This window comes from Heterodontus francisci, chromosome 2 (genome assembly GCF_036365525.1).
Source record: "Heterodontus francisci isolate sHetFra1 chromosome 2, sHetFra1.hap1, whole genome shotgun sequence".
NCBI classification, from domain to species: Eukaryota; Metazoa; Chordata; class Chondrichthyes; order Heterodontiformes; family Heterodontidae; genus Heterodontus; species Heterodontus francisci.
In genome coordinates, this window is record NC_090372.1 from 8,222,320 (window position 1) to 8,247,052 (window position 24,733).

At 40.4% G+C, this 24,733-nt stretch overlaps 1 protein-coding gene across 4 annotated transcripts in view; it reads left to right on the forward strand.

Moving 5' to 3' along the window:
* The window catches only part of LOC137381430 (zinc finger CCHC domain-containing protein 2-like), a 62,611-nt gene extending 46,950 nt beyond the window's left edge, over positions 1-15,661 (forward strand). For 2 of the 4 annotated variants that reach the window (XM_068054019.1, XM_068054034.1), the window contains 4 exons: positions 1,347-1,447; positions 6,322-6,447; positions 8,825-10,228; positions 13,356-15,661. In XM_068054019.1, coding sequence (XP_067910120.1) covers positions 1,347-1,447; positions 6,322-6,447; positions 8,825-10,228; positions 13,356-13,408 — 1,684 coding nt within the window. In that variant the 3' untranslated portion in view covers positions 13,409-15,661. The remainder of the gene's footprint in view (positions 1-1,346; positions 1,448-6,321; positions 6,448-8,824; positions 10,229-13,355) is intronic. The other 2 variants (XM_068054027.1, XM_068054044.1) reach the window with 2 other exon arrangements.
* Positions 15,662-24,733: the final 9,072 nt, after the last annotated feature.

A 24,733-nucleotide genomic window follows, 5' to 3' on the forward strand; every position in this document is an offset into this window, starting at 1 on the left:
TCAATTTCATTTTCCTGCCCTATCGCCATATACCTAGATTCCCTTAGTGCCCAAAAATCTATCGATGTTTGCCTTGAATATACTCATTGCCTGAGCATTCACTGCTGTGTAGGGTAGAGAATTCCAAAGATTCAGAAGCCTGTGAAGAAATTTCTCCTCGTCTCAGCCTGAAAAGGCGACCTCTTATCCTGAGATGATTGACTCCTAATTCTAGACTCTAGCCAGAGGAAACAACCTCTAATTCTACCCTGTAAGAATTTTATACATTTCAATGAGATCACTGCTGTTCTTCTAAACTCCAGAGAATATAGACCCATTGTACTCAATCTCTCCTTGTTTGACAATCCTCTCAGTTTAGGAACTAATCTAGTGAAACCTTGTTGCAACCCCTTTAGGCAGGTAAATCCTTTTGGAAAGGGGCCCAAAACTGTACACAGCACTCCAGGTGTGGTCTCACCCAAGCCCTATATAACTGCAACAAAACTTCCTCCTTATACTCCAACCTCCTTGCAATAAAGTCTAACAAACCATTTCCCTTCCTTATTGCTTGCTCTACCCACAGAATTAGTTATAGAGTTGGATATAGTTCTTAGGGCTAAAGGGATACAGGGAGAAAGCGGGAAAAAGGTACTGAGTTTGGACGATCAGCCATGATCATATTGAATGGTGGAGCAGGCTCGAAGGGCCAATTGGCCGACTCCTGTTTTTCTATGTTTCTATGAATTGTGTCTGCACTGGCTCTTCTAATAAGCCACATGTTAACTTTCTGTAATTTGTGTACAAGAACACCCAAAACCCTCTGAACACTAACGTTCCTCAATTTATCTATAAAAAAAAAATTTGCTTTTCGATACTTCTACCAAAGTGCGAGTTCGTACCTGAGGGGGTGGAAACAGGGGGTGGTGGAGGGCAGTGTGGTTTGTAAGAGGAAAAAATTGGGCAGGATGAGGTAAAATAACAGTCCTACAATAATCATAAATATTTTGAAGACTTAAACTGAAATTGTACATTATGCTGAGAAAAATTGTAAGATTCTAACACAGCTTAACAGATCAACTGTGTGCTACAGCTATTCTTGTCAAAATTTCATGTTGATTAATATAGTAAGGTTTGTTTGGGGAGGGGGAGAGAGGGAGCATAATGGAGGGAACTTGTGTTTGTATGGCAGCTTATGCTAGATAAGAGGCTTAAATGTTCTGCTATATTCACTAATGTAACAGGATATTATTTTGGCTTCCTTTTATGCACGGGCAATAATTAAGATTTATTTTTGGGTTGGAAGAGAAAGGAGTAATTAGTCTTTACTGATTTCATCCCTAATTGTTTTAATTTTTGCTTTTTAACAGCAGCAAACATGTGGTGGATCGAGGGAGCCACAGGACACCTGTTGGCAATGGTATTCTTAGAATTCCACCTGTACAGCATGTGTGGGCTGGGTCAGGAAAAGGTAAGGACTTTAATCATCTATTTCACTCCCTTAACAACTTATGATTATACATAGAAGTCTAGAATAAGGATAATAGTCAGAGTTAGAGAGCATGGGTGAATAATTGATCCAAAGTTTGTTTGGAGATGGGGGTTTGGAATGGGAAGATCTGATAGAAGGGAAGGGGGGCTGATGAACTTTCTCAACTGGTGGATCAGGGAATTAACACTTTCAGGGAGGTTGGGCTAAAGCCAGCAAAATGGCTTACTGGGGGTAGGGTGGGGTCAGTGTCGGCTAAGTGCCTGAGCAAGGGGAAAGGGTAGGGAAGCTGTCACAGTGGCTTAAGTCAGGGGAACTACAGTCAATTGATCAATGTCAAAATCACAACCCTGGTTGTGGTGGGCTAACAGCATGCTTAAGACCTTTACGATCAATAACATCATGCTCAACAGCCTCCATTACATGATGTCAAGTGGTGTCAAAGACTTCCAGCACAGGTGACCTCCAGCCCGTCTTTCATTATAAGCGCAGGTGGGGATAAATTGTCCCGTACCAACTTTTAACGCTGTGTTAATGGAACGGGAACTCTTTGTTCAGCAGATCACTTCTAGCATTTGAGGAGGGTGTGATAGGGGTGGGGCACAACATTGTACCCTGAGTTTTATGATCACTTGATTGGGGGGGGGGAAGTGTTTTGCAAAATCCAAATCTATTGTAAGCAGGAGGAGGGTAAAGTTGGGTTCTGAGGGAAGTGGACTTGGGACGTATGGGTAGTGAATTCTGTGTGTACGTGTTTAGGGGAAACTGTTCTTTGGTGTTGAGATTTTATAGAGGAAAGACAAGCTGCCTGCCAATTTAGAGTCACCTGAAGGAGCATTGGGATTGACAGTCCTGCCAGTATTACAATAGTCTGCCGTTACAAATACAAGCATGGCACTGGCCAGAGGCATTTACAGGTATTTCAGGTGACTGGTTTTTAAAAATGGATTTTGCCCTTGAGGGGGCCTGAACTAAAAGTTTTCAATGTATTTTGAAATGGAATATTGTAACCTACTCAGCAATTTTACTATTTTAAAGATATCTAGATGTGAGCATAGAGGCATGCAAACTATCTTGAAGAAATATAAAAGCAAAGTATGACAGATGCTGGAAATCTGAAATAGAAAATTTTGGAAATACTCAGCCAGTCAGGCTCCGTGCCAGAGCTGTTGAGTATTTCCAGTATTTTTTTCTCTTTTGTTTCTAACCAATATTTGTTATGTAGGTAAAATGTATGGTTGTGCCTATGGTCACATTTATAAAGAAGTTGTTGGGAATGTTAATCCAAAGCTGTTGGCTAAATCTTTACTGTTAGATTGGTTTGGAAGCTGTGTGTTGATACTGGTCAAGCTCACCTGCACAGATTGCTTCAGTTGTGCACTGTATTTCTTAAGCACAAGGTCGTGGGTATTCAAAAATGATTCTTTTTTATTGTTGCACTGCATATGGTGAAAGAACTTCCAGACAAATAAGCCAAATCTCTCTCTCTTTGTTCCCCCCTGGACGTTTCTTTACAAAAGACAACAACTTGCATTTATTTGGCACCTTTTAATATAATAAAACGTCGCAAGGTACTTCACAGGAGCGTTATTTAATAACTTTCTGTACATAATTCATTGTATTTTCTTTTATTTATCAAGTAATGAATTTTATAGGAATTTCACTTTTTATAAGAACGCCATCTTTTTTTTAAAAAAAAGTACTCCAAGTACCAACGTTAATTTCAGCCCATTTGATAGTCATATGGCATAACACTAACTGCCGTTGATTCTGCTTTTCTTAATCTTTATAAAGTGTTGACATCTCAGATATTTGTATCCTCTGGAGTATCTTTTTTGGGGCTAGTGTGGGGGGTGGGGGGAGATTGTGGAAATTTCCTCAGATACCAGTCTGTTTAGTTTAGATTAGAGATACAGCACTGAAACAGGCCCTTCGGCCCACCGAGTCTGTGCCGACCATCAACCACCCATTTATTCTAATCCTACACTAATCCCATATTCCTACCAAACATCCCCACCTGTCCCTATATTTCCCTACCACCTACCTATACTAGGGGCAATTGCTAATGGCCAATTTACCTATCAACCTGCAAGTCTTTGGCATGTGGGAGGAAACCGGAGCACCCGGAGGAAACCCACGCAGACACAGGGAGAACTTGCAAACTCCACACAGACAGAACCCAGAATTGAACCCGGGTCCCTGGAGCTGTGAGGCTGCTGTGCTAACCACTGCGCTGCTCTGATATTTCAGTAATACTGAGGTTTTAGCTTTATTACAGTGAATATAGATGTAAATTTCGATTAAAATCAGTCACTTTTAAAAACATTACTCTTTATCACCTCTCTATTCTTTTCATTTTCAAACGTGTTGCCCCTTCGCTTGCTGACTCTCATTTATTTGCAGAGCAGTGACATCACTTAGTTTTCAGCTTGGCTAAAAAAAATCAGTTTCCTATTCTTGCATGGTTTATTGAGGTTTCATTTGATTGTCCATCATTGAAAGGGTGCAATCGTTGGTGTTGGGGTGGGAGATGGGGAGAGCGTGAGAGATTGTGGTGAGAGGCAGGTGGATGGTTGTGCTGGGAGGAGATGTTTAAACTCGCAAGCAGTGCGATCCAGCCTTTCTTGCCTCTCTACCAGTTGTGTTTCCCAAGGCCAGGGAAACTTGGCAGACTTGAGTTTAAAAATAGAAAGTTTATTAAAAATGGAGGCATGCAGCCTCCTTAAAAGCTTTCAATGACCGACTCACCACCTGAGAGCAGATTGGTAATTTTTCCCATTAAAAGTGGAAGTGGGCAGGTTGGGTTTGAATTTCTTCTTTAAATTTTAACTTCCCACCCGACCCAAATCCACCCTTTTCTTGGGGGGTTAAAATAACCCCAATTAAATTCTGCAGCTGGCTGAGTAAGGACATTTGCCAAAATAAAAGGAGTGGTATAGCATAATATGCGTTGCCATTTGGGGTCTGCAGCTTAATCTACCTGTGTCCCAACTGGCTTACTTTAAGAAATGGAGTATAGCATTATGGTGCTAGGTAACAAATTACTTTTACATTAGTTCAGAGATTGCTTCAATTGCATTTCTCTATTCCTTGAACGCATGTTTTCTAAAAGATTTTTTGCTCTATAAATGTTGGAAGAATGTTCAAATAAACAAGCTGAAACTGCTTTTTCTTGATATTTCTTAACATAACTCGGAATTGCACAGTCTGCTGCACCATCTTTGCTACATTTCCATTTTAAATAACCAGTAAAACTTTAGAAGGTAACTTTAGAACTGAATTGTTGAAACCCATGTTATTGCTCATCAATTTTATGATACATAATTTACTGACAGCTATATTTTATATTTATAGAGAGTTTGCAAAAGTAGTGATTTTGTTTTACTTTTGTTTTGGTAAGCTGTGGTTTCAGAGGAATCTATGCAAATAAGAGCTGACTAAGTCATTGAAGCAGAAAGTGTTAATAATTCCCCAAAAAATATTGTTAAATCAGAGTGTGATTAAAATTTGATTTCAGTTGGTGTAAAAATTTCATCAGAGTGGAAAAGATACCATTGTAACTGGACAAGTAAGACTAAGAAGATTCGGGAAAGTTAGTGCTTCACTGGCGCTTGCCTTGCAATATATGAGCAAATGGTTGTATCTTCAGTACTGTGTGGAAACCCCAGAGAATTGGATTTTTCCAGCAAGCTGAGAGTTGGCTCCTAATACCACTGGAAACATTAGCAATGAGAGAAGTGTAATTTTATTCAACAAAACAATTTCAGTTGTTTTTTTCCCCATTCTAAAGTTGCAATTATTTAATTACCGTAAAGATTAAATGCTGTATTGTGGTTCATGTGTTGTAAAGCTGACTGCAACCTGATTATACTCCCTTATGGAAAATGTTATTCTATATCTCAAGTGAAATTGCATTGTGAGGAAATGAACAGTATTCTAACTGATGGCTGTGGAGAAGCTGCTTGTACCATCCATCCAGCGATCATCCAACATTATCATATGTTGATTTCCTCTCTCCCTCCTGTGGCTTTCACATTCTTTAGGCTTTCGTAGCAATCCAGTACTGCTCTTGTGCAAACCTTTAGGAAGTCGAGGCGGTGATGGAAGCCATTGTTTCTTCTGTCCCTCTGTGGTGGGGAGGCTTGGTGGGGGGAATACTTGGTTTCTGCTCAGCATCTGCATTGACCAAGTTGAGACCATTAACTCAAGGTAGGAATATTGGCTGTGAACCAGTATCCTACCATCCCGTGGTGCATTGAAGTTAGTGGGCAATACGCCCAGTAATAAGCCATTTTGACATTGAAGTTGTAACACCACCTAGTGGCAAAGATTTAGTATACCATTAACTTTATTCTAACCTTTGAGAAGTTCCCTTTGATCCAATACCAGTGAAATATTTGATAATTTGTTCACATCTGATGTAATCTACTTGCAGATTGTCTTTTTCTTTGAATTTAAAAATTAATGGTTGTCCTTTATGGTTACATTTCAGTATGCTTTTGCCATTTTAAAATTGTATATTTTTGGCATGTTTTGCAAAATCATCTGGTGGTGTAGCTGTTGAGATGGAGGGTGGTGATGTAATTAACAGTTGGGTTTCCACATCGCAGGAATTGAACTGGTTCCTTCAGTACACCTCCAGTTGTGGAGTGGTATTGGTGGCAATGGAGGTGTAGCCCAAACTGCACATTTAGCTGACGGATAGGGGATGAGAGAATAAAGAGATGCAAACAAAAGGTATTTTGCAAAATAATGCAATGGGCTACGTGGTCTGCACCTGTGCATCATCATGCCACAGACAAAAAAGGTGATTGGCTTTATTTTATTACTCAATGGCACCTACCTGATTGTTTTAGAATTAAGGGATGTTGGCTCTGGTCTAGAGGCACGTGGAGACAGCTCTTCAGAAAGTTATAGTTCTCCTTCCAGCCCAAGACACGATGGGAGAGAGAGTTGTGAAAGTGAAGATGAGAAAGACAAAGGTGAGTTTTGAATTTCTAAAATCCCTCTAGATTGGTTTTTAACTATTTGCAATTAAGCAAGCCACCATTTGACACCGTGTGGATACTGAAATAGCTTGACTGCAAATCATGTATTTTATCTTAAAGCACATGATAGAAGTTGGTCAGTTACATTGTGGTGGGTTAGTTGAATCTCAAGTGGGTATTTGGTGCAACTAAAATAGTTGCAAACAGTGTCCAAAAGGATTTTAGCGCCAGGTTTAAATTTTTTTGCTGCTGAAGGTGAAATGCAAAACAGTAAAGAATTCTAGCTAAAATGTGGGAGAGGGTTTTTATTTCTGTGAACTAATATTTTGCTGTGCCATGTGTAACAACTACCATGAAAATAATGCCAATTTATAATTGCCTTTAATCATTTATTACTTTAGTATGAAATTGAAGTATCAAATTGTCCACATTTATTTAACAAAAAATTAAATCTGTTTTGCAAAATTTTCTGGACCAGTTCAAGTAATGTGGTCATAAATGACCTGAATGCAAATGCATCTTTGTTTCCTGTAGCTAGCAGCCATTTGCCTTCCCACCCCCAATTCTCTTGCTGGGATTGGCATCATATTCTCTTCAGTGCCTTTGTGCTCAGTGTGGTTTAGAATGGTAACTGAGCATAGTGCATCAGGCCCTTTTGCCGTACCTGCAATTTTCACACCTATCTTGGTTTATTGATAATGTGTTAATCCATCAAAGGTCTCATCTCTCACTATCCACATGCAACCGTGAGTCCCAGCCTGCAACTTGTGCTTCTCCAACATTGGATTGTTTCTGGTTTCTTGTTATCTTTTGCTCCATTGACAACTGCTCCTTTGGCCATTATGTCCTTGCTCTTTTTTCCTTCATTCCTTACTATCTTTCTCTCACCTTGAAAAGGCTCCTAATATTAAAACCATTCTACTAACCCAACCCTTCCCTTCTGCTATGCAAGTGTTGTTGTGAAAATAAGTTGTGCCTGTTGTCAGATCTGCCATGAATTGAATGCGCCGATTTCTGTTGATCAAAGTGACCATTGGTTAAGAATGCCATCTTGTAAAAGTGATGCTTAGTCTTTCCAACAAATGAGCGGACTTGGGAGTAAGAGAGCTTGAGTCTTACACCATGATTTTCAGAATGTACTGAAGTGCTTCACAGAAAATTAATTACTTTGAAAGTGAAATCACTGTTGCATAGGCAAACGTGGTAGCCAGTTTGCACACAGCAAGATCGAAAGAGTAAATGAGACAAATCACCAGTTCAGCGGTTTTTGGTGCTGTCGGCTGAGGGGTAAATGTTGGTCAGGATAAGGAAGAGAACTCTCTGCTCCTCTTCAAGTAGTGCCATGGGTATTTTGCTTCCACTGGACAGACGGGGCCTTGGTTTAACACATTCATTCGAAAAATGGCACCTCTGATAATGCTGCACCCACCTCGGTATTGCAGTTGAGTATCAGACTATATTATATGTATAGGTTCTGGAATGGGGCTTGAACCCACCACTTTGTCTCCGTCGAGAGTGCTACCATTGTGCCAGACTGGCGCTTACAAAACAGTTAATGTAGCATTTTCAGATATCTTCAACAACTGGAGTTATGTTCAGTGTTCCATGATTTTCTCATAGAATATTTTTTCTTGCTGTCGTAGCAAAAGTTCCCAGTCTCTCTCTCCAGCATTAGTATGCTGGCAATATGCAGTGTGTGACTCTGATTTTACAATAAAAAATTACAATCTGGGTAGGCCTTGAGAACTTGGCTTTAGATGTTTTTTTTAAACTGAAGCATAATGGGTTCTTTCTGTAACCAAATGTTATCTTCCTAAGCTAACTTTACAGTCAGTTCTTTGCAACCATTAGGAGAAAATATTTAAAGTGACATGCATGCAATAAAGCACTAGTTTTGTGCCACATACCTAATTTCAACAGAAATTTTCAAGACGGAGATCGACAATTTTTATTAGGTATGGGTATCAAAGGATATGGATCAAGGGCAGGTAAATGAGAGTTGAGGTACATATCAGCCATGATCTAATTGAATGGTGGTATAGGCTTGAGGGGCTGAGTGGCCTGCACCTGTTCTCTATTCCTAAAGCATATTTGTACCAGATTAGTCTTTGAAAATTGGTCTTTTTTCTTTATGGTAAACATCAATTTCACTTTACCATACAATTTCTTTTCCAGCTTATATTTGACTATTTATTGGAGGAATGCAACAATTTTCTCCCACTTTGCTTTGCAGTGGGTGTTTTTGTGAGCATTAATCAATTTCTATCAGCTTTTGTATGATTTAAAAAAAAAACTTTAAGCAGGATCAAGTTGATCTTTTTATTTTTGTTACAATTGTAATGCATTACATGCTTCTATTTCTTTTCTATAGACTCTGATAGCACTTCGGAGGATTCTGGGAAAGATAAGCAGAAAGAGAAGCCCTCCTGTAACCCGGTCCGTGGAAGTACCACAAGGCCAACTGCTCAGGTCGCTCCAGTGCAGAGCGAGAACTGTACTATTCCAGGGAATCTGCCTGCCCCTTTTCTTCCTCGCATTCCTTTAATGCCTCCTATGCACTACATGATGCAAAATGGTGGAAAGAAGCCAGACTATGTTGCTCCTGTAGACAGTAAAACTGTTGGGATGATTGTAACCGTCCCTCCCGCTGCCGCCTCTCTCCGAGATTCTTCACATGTAACGTCAGTTGGTGCTGCTGAAGCAGGGAAGAGAGTGGACCTAATCCCCTCACCTCTTTCGATGGCGACTCCTTTCCTTGTGCATTCTGCCAGTCCTGCTCTGCATCCCATGGCGCATAGACATAAAATGACAGCATCACAAATTAACTTGGAGAACTGCCATGTTCCTGGACTCCAGACACCAGCAGGCACTGTGAACATTGGATCGGCCAACACTGCTTTCATCCCAGTTCACAGCCACTCTCCATCTGGGAAACTATCAGGACCCTCTGTTTTGGACCCCACTGCTAAACCTTCAACACAGAATGTCGTAGGACTGAACGCCTTGGCTGATGGAAATATAGGAACAGTACCTGAGTCTGCCAGTTTAAAAGTAATGCTTCCTGCAGCTGGCCTGCTGCCACCACCTGGCTCGTACAACTTGAGTGGAACTCCAACCAGTGTTTTGCCTTTGCAGGGAACGGCAACCTCTCCATCTCCTGTAGGCCAAATCCAGTCCACTGGATCTTCAGTCCCCACCCACACACCGGGCCCTGTACCAAGCCTCAATACTGCGTTGACTCATAGCACAGCTCAGAGTGACAGCACCTCTTATATAAACACAATAGGAAATACTAGTACTAATGGGACCATGCAACCAGCTCAGCAGCTTGGCTGTGGGACTTGTAGTTCCTGTGGATGCCGAGGTAGCTGTGGGACCAATAGTAACCCTCTGTTCAACTACTACTACCCCAACACGATGCCTAGCCAGCTTATCAGAGTTCCTTTTATCCCTTTCAGTGGGATAACCTCTCTTTGTAATGGTAGCTACCTCAACCAAGCACATCAAAACAACGGAACCCAGATGCCCTTTTATCAGCACCCTTACACTAATGGACTAATGCATGATCCTATGGCAAACCAGACCAACTATGGGATGCAACAAGTGCCAGGATTTGTCCGAGGATTTCCATTGATGTATCAAGTGACCAACATGGTCACCAATGTAAATGGGTTGGGACCTAAAAAGAATGGAAATGCATCCTGTTATAATTGTGGTGTAGGTGGCCACTATGCACAGGATTGTAAACAGCCATCCATGGAGGCCAGTCAGCCAGGTAAGCAGAGTGTTCAAGTTAACAAAAACAGTAATCTGTTTTGAACATTTTAGATTGAATATGGTGCTGGACTCTTGAATTGGCCTCAATTAAGCTATGACATAGCCTCATTTCTAAGTTTGCAAAGCATTGAAACTTGCTGGTGGGTTAACCATAATCATGTGATAACCATTGAACTCTGTTTAGAACTCTTGAGTAGATCTGATATCCCCAGGTTACTGAGTAACCAGTGCATTATTGAGTTGGAAGTTGAATATGTACTCCATACATATTGTGAGGGTAACTTTTGAAAATTTACAGTGATTAGGATGCTTGGGCTGAGTAATACATTTGAAACCTCCACATAACAAACTGTTTTCAACATTAGCTTTTTTAAATAAGAAATAGTATTTTGTTTTTCTCTTTTGCTATCCTGACTACTGCAGAGCTGCGATTGGGAATCCTTGACTCAGTGTAACTATGTGCTCCACCATATTGTTTGGTAGGTTGGTAGGTAAATTGGCCATTATAAATTGTCACTAGTATAGGTAGGTGGTAGGGAAATATAGGGACAGGTGGGGATGTTTGGTAGGAATATGGGATTAGTGTAGGATTAGTATAAATGGGTGGTTGATGGTCGGCACAGACTCGGTGGGCCGAAGGGCCTGTTTCAGTGCTGTATCTCTAATTGTGTCACAAGCCAGCATTCAGATTTTTAAAAAACTAATTGGAACAAAATTTTTTCATTTATAAGGTTAGTTGGTAGAAGATGCTTGAAGGCGATAATCCCTATTCCTCAGGTAGGGAGAGACTGAAAGATTCCTGTGAGTTTTGGCAGTGTTAGCACTGAACATACTAGAGGAGCACACGGCCAAATGAATGGCATGCCGAGCTGTATTGTGGAAATTAGCAAAGCACAAGTCTGAGGCTGTCTTTCTTAAGCTGGAAAGTCTGGCAGCGCCTTAAATGCTGCATCCAGTTCTGATCAATGGGACTCTGGGAAGGACTACAACGATGATTCCCAAAAGTTCATTTTACAAATGGCACATTTCTGGGTGCATGCTTTGGGAAATTGCAAGCATTCTCCCAACAGTGTTCTGTCTGCTAAAATGATTGCAAGGGTGCTCCTGGTTTAATGACTGAAGGAATGGGGAAATTGTGGGGTTAGGGTTAGTGTTTCAGTTTACGTGCTGCCAGGTTCCACACCAGCAACACAGAATTGTCCTTTGTGTATTTGTAACATAAAGAGAAATGGGTGAAAACAATTGGATAAGTTCAGTACTGATGTTCGAAAGCTCCTGTTGCCTGTGAATGATGCTTGGAAATGACTGCCATGTGTATTGGCGTCAAAATCTTTGGAAACATGTAAGATCTAATGGGAGAAACTGTGGAAGAATGTGACTCCCTCATGTTCACTGTCTTCAAGACAGTGATGAAAATTTGAATTGTGTTTTGAGTGATGAGGCCACGCCATGTCATTGAGCAGACCAGATTTGTTGTGCTTTTGTTCCATCTCAAGTATTGAGTTTTCACAGGCAGGCTGTAGACAGGTAGAAGCTGCACAAACCAGAATGTGGATCTGAAACGGAGTGAATGAAGTGGTTGTTGTACGGTTGGCAGCCATTTTAATTGGGGTGGAGTAGATTCTTGCAGGAATGGACTTGGGTGCTTGATTGTTTTTGGAGAGCGACCTCACTTTCTCCAGTTGTTCACGTCATGCCTGCAGGAACTACAACCGAAGGCATATACTGCACCAAGATCTTTTGTGGTTTAATGTGATGCTAAGCAAAATGCCGCTTGTATTTATTAATGGGACAGAAATGTGGGGTGGGGGGGTTCCCACTGCAGATTTTAGAACAGCTTCTTAAATCTTTAAGTATGTGCTACCAGCTGGTCTTTTTGCATCACAAAATATTGCTGTACTCTACCTGCAAATTGCTGTGGGCTAACTCAGGTGTTCCAGAACTAAATGCCCACCCTCTGAGAAAACCCATTCCACCTCTCGAGTTATTCAGCAAAGCAAAAGCAAGAATTGAAAATACTATATTTCCCAAGTGCACCCGACATTAAAACATTTAATTGGGGAAAAGGAAATCTGCAAAGCCTAGGATGAGATTGTACAGAACCTTTATGTTTGGGGTTGCTAGCTACATGATGTATAGCTGCACAAAAATTATTTACCTAGTAGTGTCTCTGTATACAAGGCACATTAATAAGAAAACAAATGGAACTTTAAAACAACATTGCCCTTCCAAAAGCAGTGTTTCAGGTCAGCTAATATATAATGTAGTTAAGCTTAATACTTTAACCTACCATCTGATTTAGCTTTTCAATGGGGACAGCTGCAAACTCCTGTATGTAACTCATTCTTTGTATGGACCTCAAAACTACGGAAATCCTTGCCTCGCTACAAATTTCGGGTGTTTAAAACTCCGAGCCACTGCTTCCTGATTGCCCCATTTTCTCTTTTACTTATTCTTTGGTGTAATGAATTGTGAGCCCATTCTCTTCACTTTTGGTTTTTCAATTTAAAGTATAACTGGATGTGATTCATTTGGAACATCTGTGTGGTTCTTGCTCTTGACTGGATCAGGGTGAGAAGGACGAGCAGAAGAAACTCTCTGCTATCTCTCGGACTCTGATCCAAATGCCATCTTTCACGCTAACTGCCCAAGAGTTAGAAATCCTCCCACAATCATGCCACGTGAGTGAAAGTGAGCAATGATTTGTCCAAGTACCTGTCAATCAAAAGCAAAAAATCTATGGGTGGAAGCGAGGTTGGCAGAAGGCACTGTTCTCTGCCTCAACAGGCTAAAGGAATTTTAAAAAGTGGTGTATTTCTTTCTCACAATCAACTAGAAAACTATTTGACCTCTGTTGTTTGCAAACATGCCGCCCCCCCCACCTCCATCCAAAAAGGGTCCTTTACTGTGTAAGCTATTTGACCAAAGTAGTATTTTTGCAGTCTCATTGCTACCGTATTGCAATGTAGTGCATAAACTGTAGCAAGATATAATTGATAGCAATGAAAACTTTCTCCCCAAATTAATGACTTGGCTTTTGCAATGTTCTGCTACATATCTTGTAATAAATGATTGGATCATGCTGCATGGTCTTTTAATAAAACCAATGTTTTTCTCATTTTCAGGTGCCTTCAAATTAAAGTTTGCTCCATCTCATGATTTGGATTCAGCCGACTAAGCTAGAAAAATTTATCAACTTAGCAATGAGCCTGAATACGTGGGTCTGACCCTAACAAAACACTTGATGCTCTGTTAGTCCAGCAAAAATGGTTTTCTCCATTAGATTGGGATTACTACATGGTCACTGAAGTCTGGGTTGTCTTGAACTTATTGTGGCATTTTTTCCATATACGAACATGACCTATTTTGGCTGCAGTGTTCATGAAGCAAACAGAGCAGTCGGTAATGACCTAGAAATGCTTACAATATTGACCTCTTGTTTTGCACTGATGAATGTATTATATCAAGTGGCACGTGCAATGTTCACTGTTTGTTTATAATTTATGGCAGTGTTTGAGAACCAACCTGTCCGATAAAGACACTGGGCTGGAATGAGCAGACTGCTGCCGGTTAAAATGCCAGGTCACATCTTGCATCATGGTACATCTTCTGTCTGCGTCAAATTGTCTTCAAATTTCAAGTCTCTCTTCCCTTTCTGTTTCAAGGTTTTTTTGTTTCTCTTTCAGTTGATGTAGAAACCACTCCGCTTTCAAAAGTAGATGCATGAATTTAAAGTACTTCTGTTTGGCATAGTGGATAAAAGAGTAAATATAGACATTGACATAGGTAATGCCTTTTAGATTGTTTTTCTTGAAGAAAAGAAGCTTTGGAAAATTATGAGTGCCTGTAATAATCTAGATAAAAATAACAGGAAACACAATCTTCAGAATGTTGTCTGGTTAGTTTTTCTTTTCAGTAGACTTAAAAAAACAGATTTTAAAGCATTTTATTTAGAGCAGCTAAATACCTTTGTTTAATTTTTGGTGGTGATATTTATATTACGACTGTTTCAATTTGACAAAAGTCTGAATGTTTTTAATTTGTCTTTGGGTAGAACCATTCATGAATAGCCACAACCATTTTTGTGAATCCCATCTGTATACTGTACCATAAAGTTACATCAGATATTACTTGATTTTCTTTTTTTTAAAAGGTTCTAGGTTAAAACTGCTATAGGGGCAGTGTTTACTTAGATTTTAGAATGTAGAACAAATTTTATTTTACTTATCGCTATACACGGAAAAGGTTACGCGTCTCCATGATGAAAAACAAAAACCACTTTTAGATATTTATTATAGGTAGTGTGATCTCTACAGATTTGACATTGTAGTGAATTCACCGTTTCACATGCATTTGCCACTACTATAATGTGAAGACTGATGCGTGATATTTGTAGATGGTATTAATCATGTCAGCGTTGTCAGTAATTTATGCTGCTGCTTTTTTTTAAAAGAGAGAGATAAAAGCCAATATGCACTATTCTGCTTCCAGGTTTATTTAAAAGTGCACTGAGGTTATTTGCAAGATGATGGCAGTTTTGAGGGTTGCTGCATCCTACAGCATAAGTTTGAATTAGTGCTGTCTAAGCTTGACCCTTGGCATTCCTTTAACATTAATGGGAATATATGGAGCTGTGATATTGGCATGCAGCAGTCTGCTTTTTGTAAATGTATAAAGTCCACTCTCTTTTTGAGTGGATTGATGTATTTTGTTGACTTGAAAATGAGTGAAAGCGTCATAGGAGTTGAATGTGTTTTTGTTTGTAGGCTCTTAAGAGGCCTTTGTCTTGTCTTAAAGCCCCAGTGTCAACAAAATGCTCATCAAATAGATTTTTTTTTTGGTTTTTTTAGAAAAGAAAAATTGCAGCTGACCCGATCTATCTATGGTTATTCTAGTCGAGCTGCTTTGAGTAGCTAGGACCTTGTGTGCAGGACATTGACCCAAACTTATTGCATGTAAGAAATATCTGTTGACATTTAGGCCTTTTTAATGCCACCCATATGAATCAATTAAAATTCAGTTTTATCCAGATCTCTAGAGGATAAAGTGTGGCATTTATTTTCCTTAAAGCACATTTCTTTTACTTTCGTCTTTTTTGGATGACCAATTGAATACAAAGCTATCTTGGTGCGACTGTGCTGTTTGAATTCTTTAAAACTAGATTGAAAAAAAAAAATGGTAAGCCACGTGAACCTGTAAGACAATGTGTTGTAAATAACTTGGCTGTATTGGAACTAATTTTATGGTTTAAAAACTGTACTGTATATAGGAGGTATGCTGCTACCTTCAGTTCGTTCATATGTTTACTGTATTCTTTGATATTCAGATGTTATGTACTGGAAAGGTCACTTATATTTCTAGAACAAATTTTTGGATTTTATGCAACTTTTTCCCCTGAATTAACAGCAATAAAAATTATACAAATCTTTTACTACTGTCTCTTCTCATTTTAAGCACTAATCTTGTACATTGTATGCATAAATCTCATAACTAGAATTGTTTTGACATTATCTGTCCAGTAACTCCATTAACAAAAGACTGGGATGACACTGGATGTGAGTGTTTGAATCCCAACCTTGGTTGACATTACTTGCCTCAGTTGACAGCTTTGCTTGTTCCAATTTAATGTTCTGTCAACAGCAGAAATGGTTTCTGATGCCTGGTCCATCTTTCTCATCCATGTGCAGTTAGTGATGGTAACCATGCCCATGTCTGTGTGACCTTACTATACCGTTTTTTCAAAAGGAAAGACTTAACTTGTACAAATGAGATTCTTCCCATTATCAACATGCTTAACATTTTGTTTGCCACCAAACTTCTCATGAAGAAATCATACTGAGGTCTTTGGTTTAGCTTGTTGTGTTATTGATTCTTGGTCTTCACAACTCAAACACAATTGGTAGCAAGGGTTATTCAGGGAAAAATATTTCCTTTTCTTTTGAGGGTCATTACTTGTGCCTGCTGCTTGACTAGTTTTACTTGCATCTTAACTAAGTAACTACTGTGGCTGAGGCGATGTAGTGAGTGTTGGCAGTTGTTGAGATCTAGTTCAGTGGTAGAAGAGTAAACTTATAGCCACCCTCTTATCAAAAACTGGTAGAGCCATACTGATGTACCATAAAATTGACCAGGAATTGAAGAATCTGTGGCTCAACTGTGATGCTACAGTGGACAGACATGAGTACGGAATGCTGAACTGCAAAGGTAAACTTGTACAACAGCCCTTCACTGTGGTTGAGAAAATTTGTACTTGTATATATTTTTATAAGCAGGTAGCTGAAGCTGGTTGGAGAAATTTGCTTGGTCTAACAGAAATAAAACTTTGATTTTCATAGTGCTCCATACAGAATGAGCTGTTCGTTTTGCATAGTGGAGGATAAAAGAAATGTTTGTGCATAATTAGCTATATGGTTGCATAGCTTATGTTGATCTATTGTAGTGTGAAACAAACTTCTTGAATAGGACTGGATTAGATGAGCACTGCTTTGAAATGTTCAAGTTGGTTGAATATTGTGTTTGAGGTCATTTTTTTAGCCAACTGCTTAGCCAGGTTCAATCATCTGACCTGGAACTGAGTTTATTCATGACCTTTGGGCAATAGCTTAATTTGGTAGGTGTCAACCTTGGCTCAGCAGGTAGCGGTAGCACACTCACCTCTTGTGGAAGGTTGTGAATTCAAGACTTGCTCCAGAGACTTGAGCACATGATCCATGCTGAGGGAGTGCTGCACTGTCATTCGTGCCATTTTTTCAGATGAGATGTTAAACCAAGGCTCCGTCAGGCCTCTCAGATGGACATAAAAGATCCCATGGCACTATTCAAAGCAAGGGGGCTCTCGGCTGGTATGCTGAGCAATATTTATCAACTGGAGGAAAGGTAATTTCAGTGAGCTGAAAGAGAGATCTGGCCCAGGGTGATTGGAAACTAAGACTGGCAGGTAGAACAGTAAATCAAGAGTGGAAAACTTTCCAAGAGGGAGGTAGTTTGTGTACAGATTGGACACAAATTTGGAGGGGGGTGGCGGGGGAGGGAATGGAGGGAAGGAAGGCCATCAAAATATAGAGCACCCTGGATGACAAAAATAGAGATTAAAAATAAATCCGGAAAAGGCTTATGATAACTTTACAATACAGTATAGAATCGAACAGATATGAATTACAGAGAACTGAAAAAGGAAATAAGTGGCAAAGAATGCATGAGAAAAGATTAGCTGGCAATGTAAAAGGGAACACAAGTTTTTTTTTAATCATATAAATAGTACAGGGTTGTCAAAGGAATTATGGGGCTGAGATCATCTTGTGGAGGCAGAGGTGCTAAATGTGTGCTTTGCATCTGTTTTCACAATCAGTGTTCCCTTTTAAGCTGTGCAATTGCACAGCTATCATGAATGTACCCTGCACAACCAACATTTCCTTTTAAGATGTGTGCATGTGTTTCCATGCAGTAATCATGCATGTACCACACGGTGCAAAAACCAGGCTGCACGAGCTGCCAATGTCGCAGTAACTAAGGGGTAGCAGTAAAATTTGATAGAATAAAAATAGAGGACGTAATTAAGTTCAAAAGTTGCCTGGTCAAATGGGATGCATCATAGTTTGCTGAAGAAAGTAAGGGTGGAAATATTGGAGGCTCCATTCACACTCTTTTAATCCTTGGATATGGGAGTGGCGCCAGAGGACTGGAGGATTGCAAATATTACACCCCTGTTCAAAAACAATCAGCTTAATGGTGGTGGGGAAATTTAGAGACCGTACTCCAGGAGAAAATTGTCACTTGGAAAAACAGATTAATAAAAGATAGCCAGCATGGATTGTTTCAAGGTAAATAGTGTCTGACAAACTTGATTGAGTTCTTGAAGTAAGAGGCAGTTGATAACATACCACATAGCAGACTTGTTTGCAAAATTAAAACCCAAGGGATTAAAGCAACAGTGCCAGCATGGTTACAAAATTGGCTAAGGGACAGAAAGAAGAGCAATGAACGGTTTTTCAGACTGGATGTAGGTATACAGTGCTATCCCCCCACCGGTGGGTAGTGGGACTACTATTCTTTAATACATATTGATGATCTGGACTTGGGTACACAGGGCATAATTTCAAATTTTGTACAAGACACGAAACTCTTAAATGTATAGTAAACCATGATACGAGCTAACATCAGGAGGGCACAGACTTGTGAAATGGGTAGAAGCGTGGCAGATGCGGTTTAATGCAGTGAAGTAGAAAGTAATGCATTTTGGAAAAATGAATGAGGAAAGGCAATATAAACTAAATGGCACAATTTTAAAAGGGGTGCAGGAACAGAGAAACTCGGGGGTGTATGTACACAAATCTTTCAAGGGTGTCCTAATAGTGGTCTTTAAAATTATGAAAGGTTTTGATAGAGTGGATATGGAGAGAATGTTTCCACTTGTGAGGAACAGCATAACTAGAGGCCATCAATATAAGACAGTCACCAAGAAGTCCAATAGGAAATCCAGAAGAACCTTCTTTGCCCAAAGAGTAGTGAGAATGTGAAACTCTGCCACAGGGAGTGGTTGAAGCGAAATATACATGTATTGAAGGGGAAGCTATATGAGGGAGATGGGAATAGAGGGTTACAATAGATTTGGATGGGGTAAGATGGGAGGATCTCAAGTCAACATTTATGCTTCACATAGCCTGGTTGAGGCGAATGGCCTGTTTATGTGCCATATATCCTATGTAATTCTTTTCCCTGCTCGTCCCCCACCCACCCCTACCACGTGCCAGTTTTCTCCTTTGTTATCACAAAACTGTGCATCTGTATAATTCTTGATTCAGTACTGTGGTGTAGAGGATTGGGACAAAGTGACAAGATGTTTGTTTGCTGGGCAGCTTTTGTAGCAATGGGGTGGAAGGAGGTCCAGACATCTAAACCAGACCTCAATATGAAGGGTATAGTTCAAACCCAGAGCTATATTCCTCCGAGAGGGTGAGGAGAGTGGCTGTCTAATAGAATTTTTTTTTTAAATGACTGCTTTAATAAATATGTATAAATAAGCAGTACTTGTATATATTCTTTAGCCTTTCAAAAATGAATGTTACTTTTTAAAAAGAAAAATCATTCTGTGGTTGTTGCCCTTTCATATTTTAGACCAAGAAAAGTTCATTTATTTTACTTGCAATGTCTTATTCTGGAATGTTGACCTTTCCTTCAACAGAGCTGGAATACAAAAGAGAGGAAGTGATGCTTCAGTTGAACAGAGTCTTGGTCAGACTTCATCTGGAGCACTGCATTCAGTTTTCGGCACAGGCTGCATAAACTTGGCTTGTATTCCCTTGCTTTTAAACGGTTGAGAGGTAATCTAATGGAGATATTTAATATGATGAAGGGATTTGGTAGGGTAGGTGCAGAGAAAGTATTTTGTCTTGAGGAATCCAGAACAAGGGGGCACAATCCTAAAATTATAGCTATTAACTTGAAGTTAAATCAAAAAGAATCTTTTGGCGCAGAGGGTAGTAGAAGTCTGGAACGCGCTTTCCCCAAAGACTCTAAATTCTAGGTCAATTAAAATTTAAAACTAAGATCAATAGATAAGTGTATGAGTGGATATGAAACCAAAGTATTTAAGGTACAGATCAACCATAATCTATTTGAATGACACAAAAGCTGGAGGGACTGAATGGCCTACTCTGGTTCCTCTGTAATGTTCTATCGTTTGGAAAAGAGCACACTGGGTGAAGGGGGAACTGGGCCTGATGGTCTGTTCGCTTGACTGAGGAAGGAGAGATATCCTTATTTGCATTCTGGAGCCACAATGAAGAGGTGGTGCTAATTGTGATTTATGTGGACAGCAGCTAATCAGGAGTAACCAAGGCAGTTACAGAATAGAGTCAGAAAAGCCCAATAATTCCATGTTCCAGCCAAGTTACACAGGAGTTGGCGTCTCACAACTTTTTTCCCCAACAATTTATGACGCCATACAGGCTCCTTCAATAAGTAATAAAGCATTTTATTCAGAATTATTTACTTTTACAGGTAGTGCTGGTGTTATAAATATTTTACCAAGAAATTTTCAATTCGTGTAAAAATTTCAAGATGGCAATCCAAACCAACTTGACTAATTTTTGGACTGATTTGATTGGTTCAGCTTCTCTTTGCTTTTGTCGTGTAGCTTTTCCTTCCAGCCCACTTGTGGTTTTTAGTTTTCTGAGCTTCATGATTGGTAGTTTTCCTTCCTGAATGCCAGTGGCTGACTGGTATGGTACCTATTTGTTCTGTTGTAATTTGTTGCTGTTTCTTTTGAATGTGAAATTTGATAAAATGCAAGGTGTATGCGTATGAGAAGATGCAACAGCAGGTTTTCTCCCTTAAATGTTGGGATTAATAGCAATTCGACAGCTTAATTGTCACCTTCACTAATACAAATTGTTAATTCCAGATTTTTTTTTAAAAAAACAATTCCATTTTCAAACTGCCATGTGGGGGTTCTCAACATTTTTGTTTCGGAGGCCCCCTCTCCACTGTAATAAAAATTTCAAGGACCCTCTAACAAGTATTTTTTCTGCATTAAACTTTAGTTATACAATAAAGCATATATTTTTGTTTTACTTAGTGAAACTTGTTACTGGCGCTGAGAAACAATTGTTCCAAGAAGCCGAGATATTTTCAACAGGCACGTGTGCATATCATGTTCATTATGGCTTGGTACTTTGTTTCCTTTCATTTCATTTCTGAAAATTCATTGATTTCTGAAAACCCAGCTGATATGTGTTAAATGGGACCAACACTTTCAGTGCTGCTGAATCAGTGCTGTATTTATTGGTGCATTGATACCAACATGTCTCGAGTGGCATTTCTCTTCTCTTCGTTCTGAGGGAGCTGTCTGATGAAGGAAGTGGTACAGCGAAGGTTCATTAAATTGGGATGAGGAGGTTGTCCTATGATAGGTTGAGTAAATTGCGACTATATTCTCAGAGTTTAGAAGAATGTGAGGTGATTTTATTGAAACATATAAGATTCTGAAAGGGCTGGATAGGGTAGATGCTGAAAAATTGTTTCCGGTGGTTGGGAAATCTGAAACACGGCACAGTCTCAGGATAAGGGGCTGATCATTTAGGACTGAGTTGAGGAGAAATTACTTCACTCAAAGGTTGTGAATCTTTGGAATTCTCTACTCCAGAGGGTTGTGGATGCTCCATCATTGAATACATTTAAGGTTGGGACAGACAGATTTTTGTTCTCTCAGAATCGAGGGATATGGCGAGCAGGCGGGAAAGTGGAGTTGAAGCCTAAGATCATCCAGGATCGTATTGAATGGCAGAGCAGGATTGACGGGCCATATGGTACTCATGCTCCTATTCTTGAAATGTCAGTGAGCTTTTCCAATGGCTTTGGGACAGTGGGTGGTAGTTTAGCTTGAATAATCTCACCTAAAGGTGTTTTTGTAGCCCACAGGTGTGTAACGGCTTGTTCCATTGCGAGTTTTGGAAAATAAGTATTAAATTTGTTGCATAGGCCAGAAAGATGCACTACCAGCTGTGGTTTTGATTGTCAAAGTCAATGGTGACCACAAAACCATTGTCGATTCCTTCCTTTAGGGAAGGAAATCTGTTGTCCTTACCTGGTTTGGCCTACATGTGACTCCAGACCCACAGCAATGTGGTTGACTCTTAAATACCATCTGAAATGGCCGAGCAAGCCACACGGTTGTACCATACCGCTAGAAAAAAGTCTAAAACGAATGGAACTGGACGGACTATTTGGTATCGACCTAGGCACCAGAAACAACAATGGCATACCCAGCCCTGTCAACCCTGCAAAGTCCTCCTTTCTAACATTTGGAGGCTTGTGGCAAAATTGGGAGAGCTGTCCTACAGAGTAGTCAAGCAACAGTCTGATTTAGTCATACTCGGAATCGTACCACCTTATGTCCCAGACACCACCATTGCCATCCCTGGGTATGTCCTGTCCCACGGGCAGGATAGCCCTACCAGAGATGAAAGCATAGTGGTATACAGCAGGCTGGGAGTCCTCAACATTGACTCCAAACCCCTTGGAGTCTCATGGCATCAAGTCAAACATGGGCATGAAAACCTCCTGCTGATTACCACCTACCTTTCACCCCCCCCCCCCCCCCCCCCAAGGTGATGAGTCAGTACTCCTCCATGTTGAACACCACTTGGAAAAAGCACTGAGGGTGGCAAGGGCACAGAATGCACTCAGGGTGGGGGACTTCAATGGCCATCACCAAGAGTGGCTTGGTAGCACCACTACTGACTGAGCTGGCCGACTCCTAAAAGACATAACTGCCAGATTGAATCTGTGGCAGTCGGTGAGGGAGCCAACAAGAGGGAAAAACCTAATTGATCTCATCCTCGCCAATCTACCTGGCATAGATGCATCTGTCCGGGACAGTGTCAGTTGGAGCCCAGTCCTGGTGGAGATGAAGTCCTGCCTTCACATTGAGGATACCCTGTACTGTGTTGTATGGCACTACCACCGTGCTACATGGGATAAGTTTCAACTCAAAACTGGTCATCCATGAGGCACTGTAGACCATCAGCAGCAGCAGAATTGTATTCAACCACAATCTGTAACCTCAAGGCCTGGCATATTCCCCACTCTACCATTACCATCAAGCCAGGGGATCGACACTAGTTCCATGAAGAGTGCAGGAGGGTATGCCAAGAGCAGCACCAGGCATAACTAAAAATGAGGTGTCAACCTGGTGAAGCTACAACACAAGATGTCAAACAGCGGTAGCAGCATGCGATAGACAGAACTAAGCGATCCCACAACCAACGGATCAGATCTAAGCTCTGCAGTCCTGCCACTTACAGTTGTGAATGGTGGTGGACAATTAAACAACTAACAGGAGGAGGAGGAGGCTCCACAAATATCCCCATCCTCAATGATGGGGGAGCCCAGCACATCACTGCAAAAGACAAGGCTGAAGTATTTGCAACCATCTTCAGCCTCCTCCTGAGGTCCCCAGCATCATATACCAGTCTTCAGCCAATTGGATTCACTCCACGTGATATCAAGAAATGGCTGAAGGCACTGGATACTGCAAAGGCTATGGGCCCTGACATGTTTCCAGCAATAGCACAGAAGACTTGTGCTCCAGAACTGGTTGCAACCCTAGCCAAGCTGTTCCAGTACAGCTACAACAATGTGGAAAATTGCTCGGGTATGTCCTGTACACAAAAAGCAGGACAAATCCAACCCAGCCAATTACCGCCCCATCAGTCTACCCTCAATCATCAGTAAAGTGATTGAAGGTGTTGTCGACAGTGGTATCAAGTGGCACTTTCTCAGTAATAACCTGCTCACTGATACTCCCTTTGGGTTCCACCAGGGCCACTCAGCTCCTGACTTCATTACAGCCTTGGTCCAAACATGGAAAAAAGAGCTGAACTCAAGAGGTGAGGTGAGAGTGACTGTCCATGATATCAAGGCAGCATTTGACTGAGTGGCATCAAGGAGCCCTAGCAAAACTGAAGTCAATGGGAATCAGTGGGGAAACTCTCCAGTGGTTGGAGTCATACCTAGCACAATGGAAAATCAGTTCCGATGAAGGGTCACTGACCCAAAACGTTAACTCTGCTTCTCTTTCCACAGATGCTGCCAGACCTGCTGAGTGATTCCAGCATTTCTTGTTTTTATTTCAATGGAAAATGGTTGTTTGTTGGAGGTCAATCATCTCAGTCCCAGGCCATCACTATAGGAGTTCCTCAGGGTAGTGTCCTAGGCCCAACAATCTTCAGTTGCTTTCATTAGTTTTCAACAAGATAAAATAAATTCCAAGGGGAGGACCCACTATCTGTGGTTAACTAAAAAATGTTAAAGATAGTATCAGACTTAAAGAAAAAGCATATAATTGCACAAAGATGGGAGGCAGGTCAGAAGATTGGACAGAATATAAAAAAAAGCAAAGATGACTCAGATTGTTGAGGGAAAAATTAGAGTACAAGAGAAAGCTAGCTAGAAATATAGAAACAGTAAGAGTTTCTATAGATATTTTAAAAACAAGAGTTATCAAATTGAGCGTTGGTCCTATAGAAATTGAGTCTGGGGAATTAATAAGGGAAAATGAGGAGATGGCAAATGAATTGAACAGGTATTTTGCATCAGTCTTCACCATAGAGGATACAAGTAACATTTCAAAAATAGCTGTAAATCAGGAAATGGAAGGGAGGGAGGAACTCAAGAAAATTACAATCACCATGGAAGTGGGACTGAGCAAATTGTTGGAGCTGTGGGCTGACAAGTCCCTGGTTCCTGATGAACTTCATCCGAGCGTCCTAAAAGAAGTGGCTAGTGAAATAGTTGATGCGCTGGTTTTAATTTTCCAAAATTCTCTAGATTCGGGGAAGGTTCCATTAGATTGGAAAATAACGATGTAACTCCTTTATTCAAAAAGGGAGACAGAAAGCAGGAAACTACAGACCAGTTAGCTTAATATCTGTCATAGGGAAAATGTTAGAAGCTATTATTAAAAACGTTACAGCAGGGAACTTAGAAAAATGCAAGGTAATCA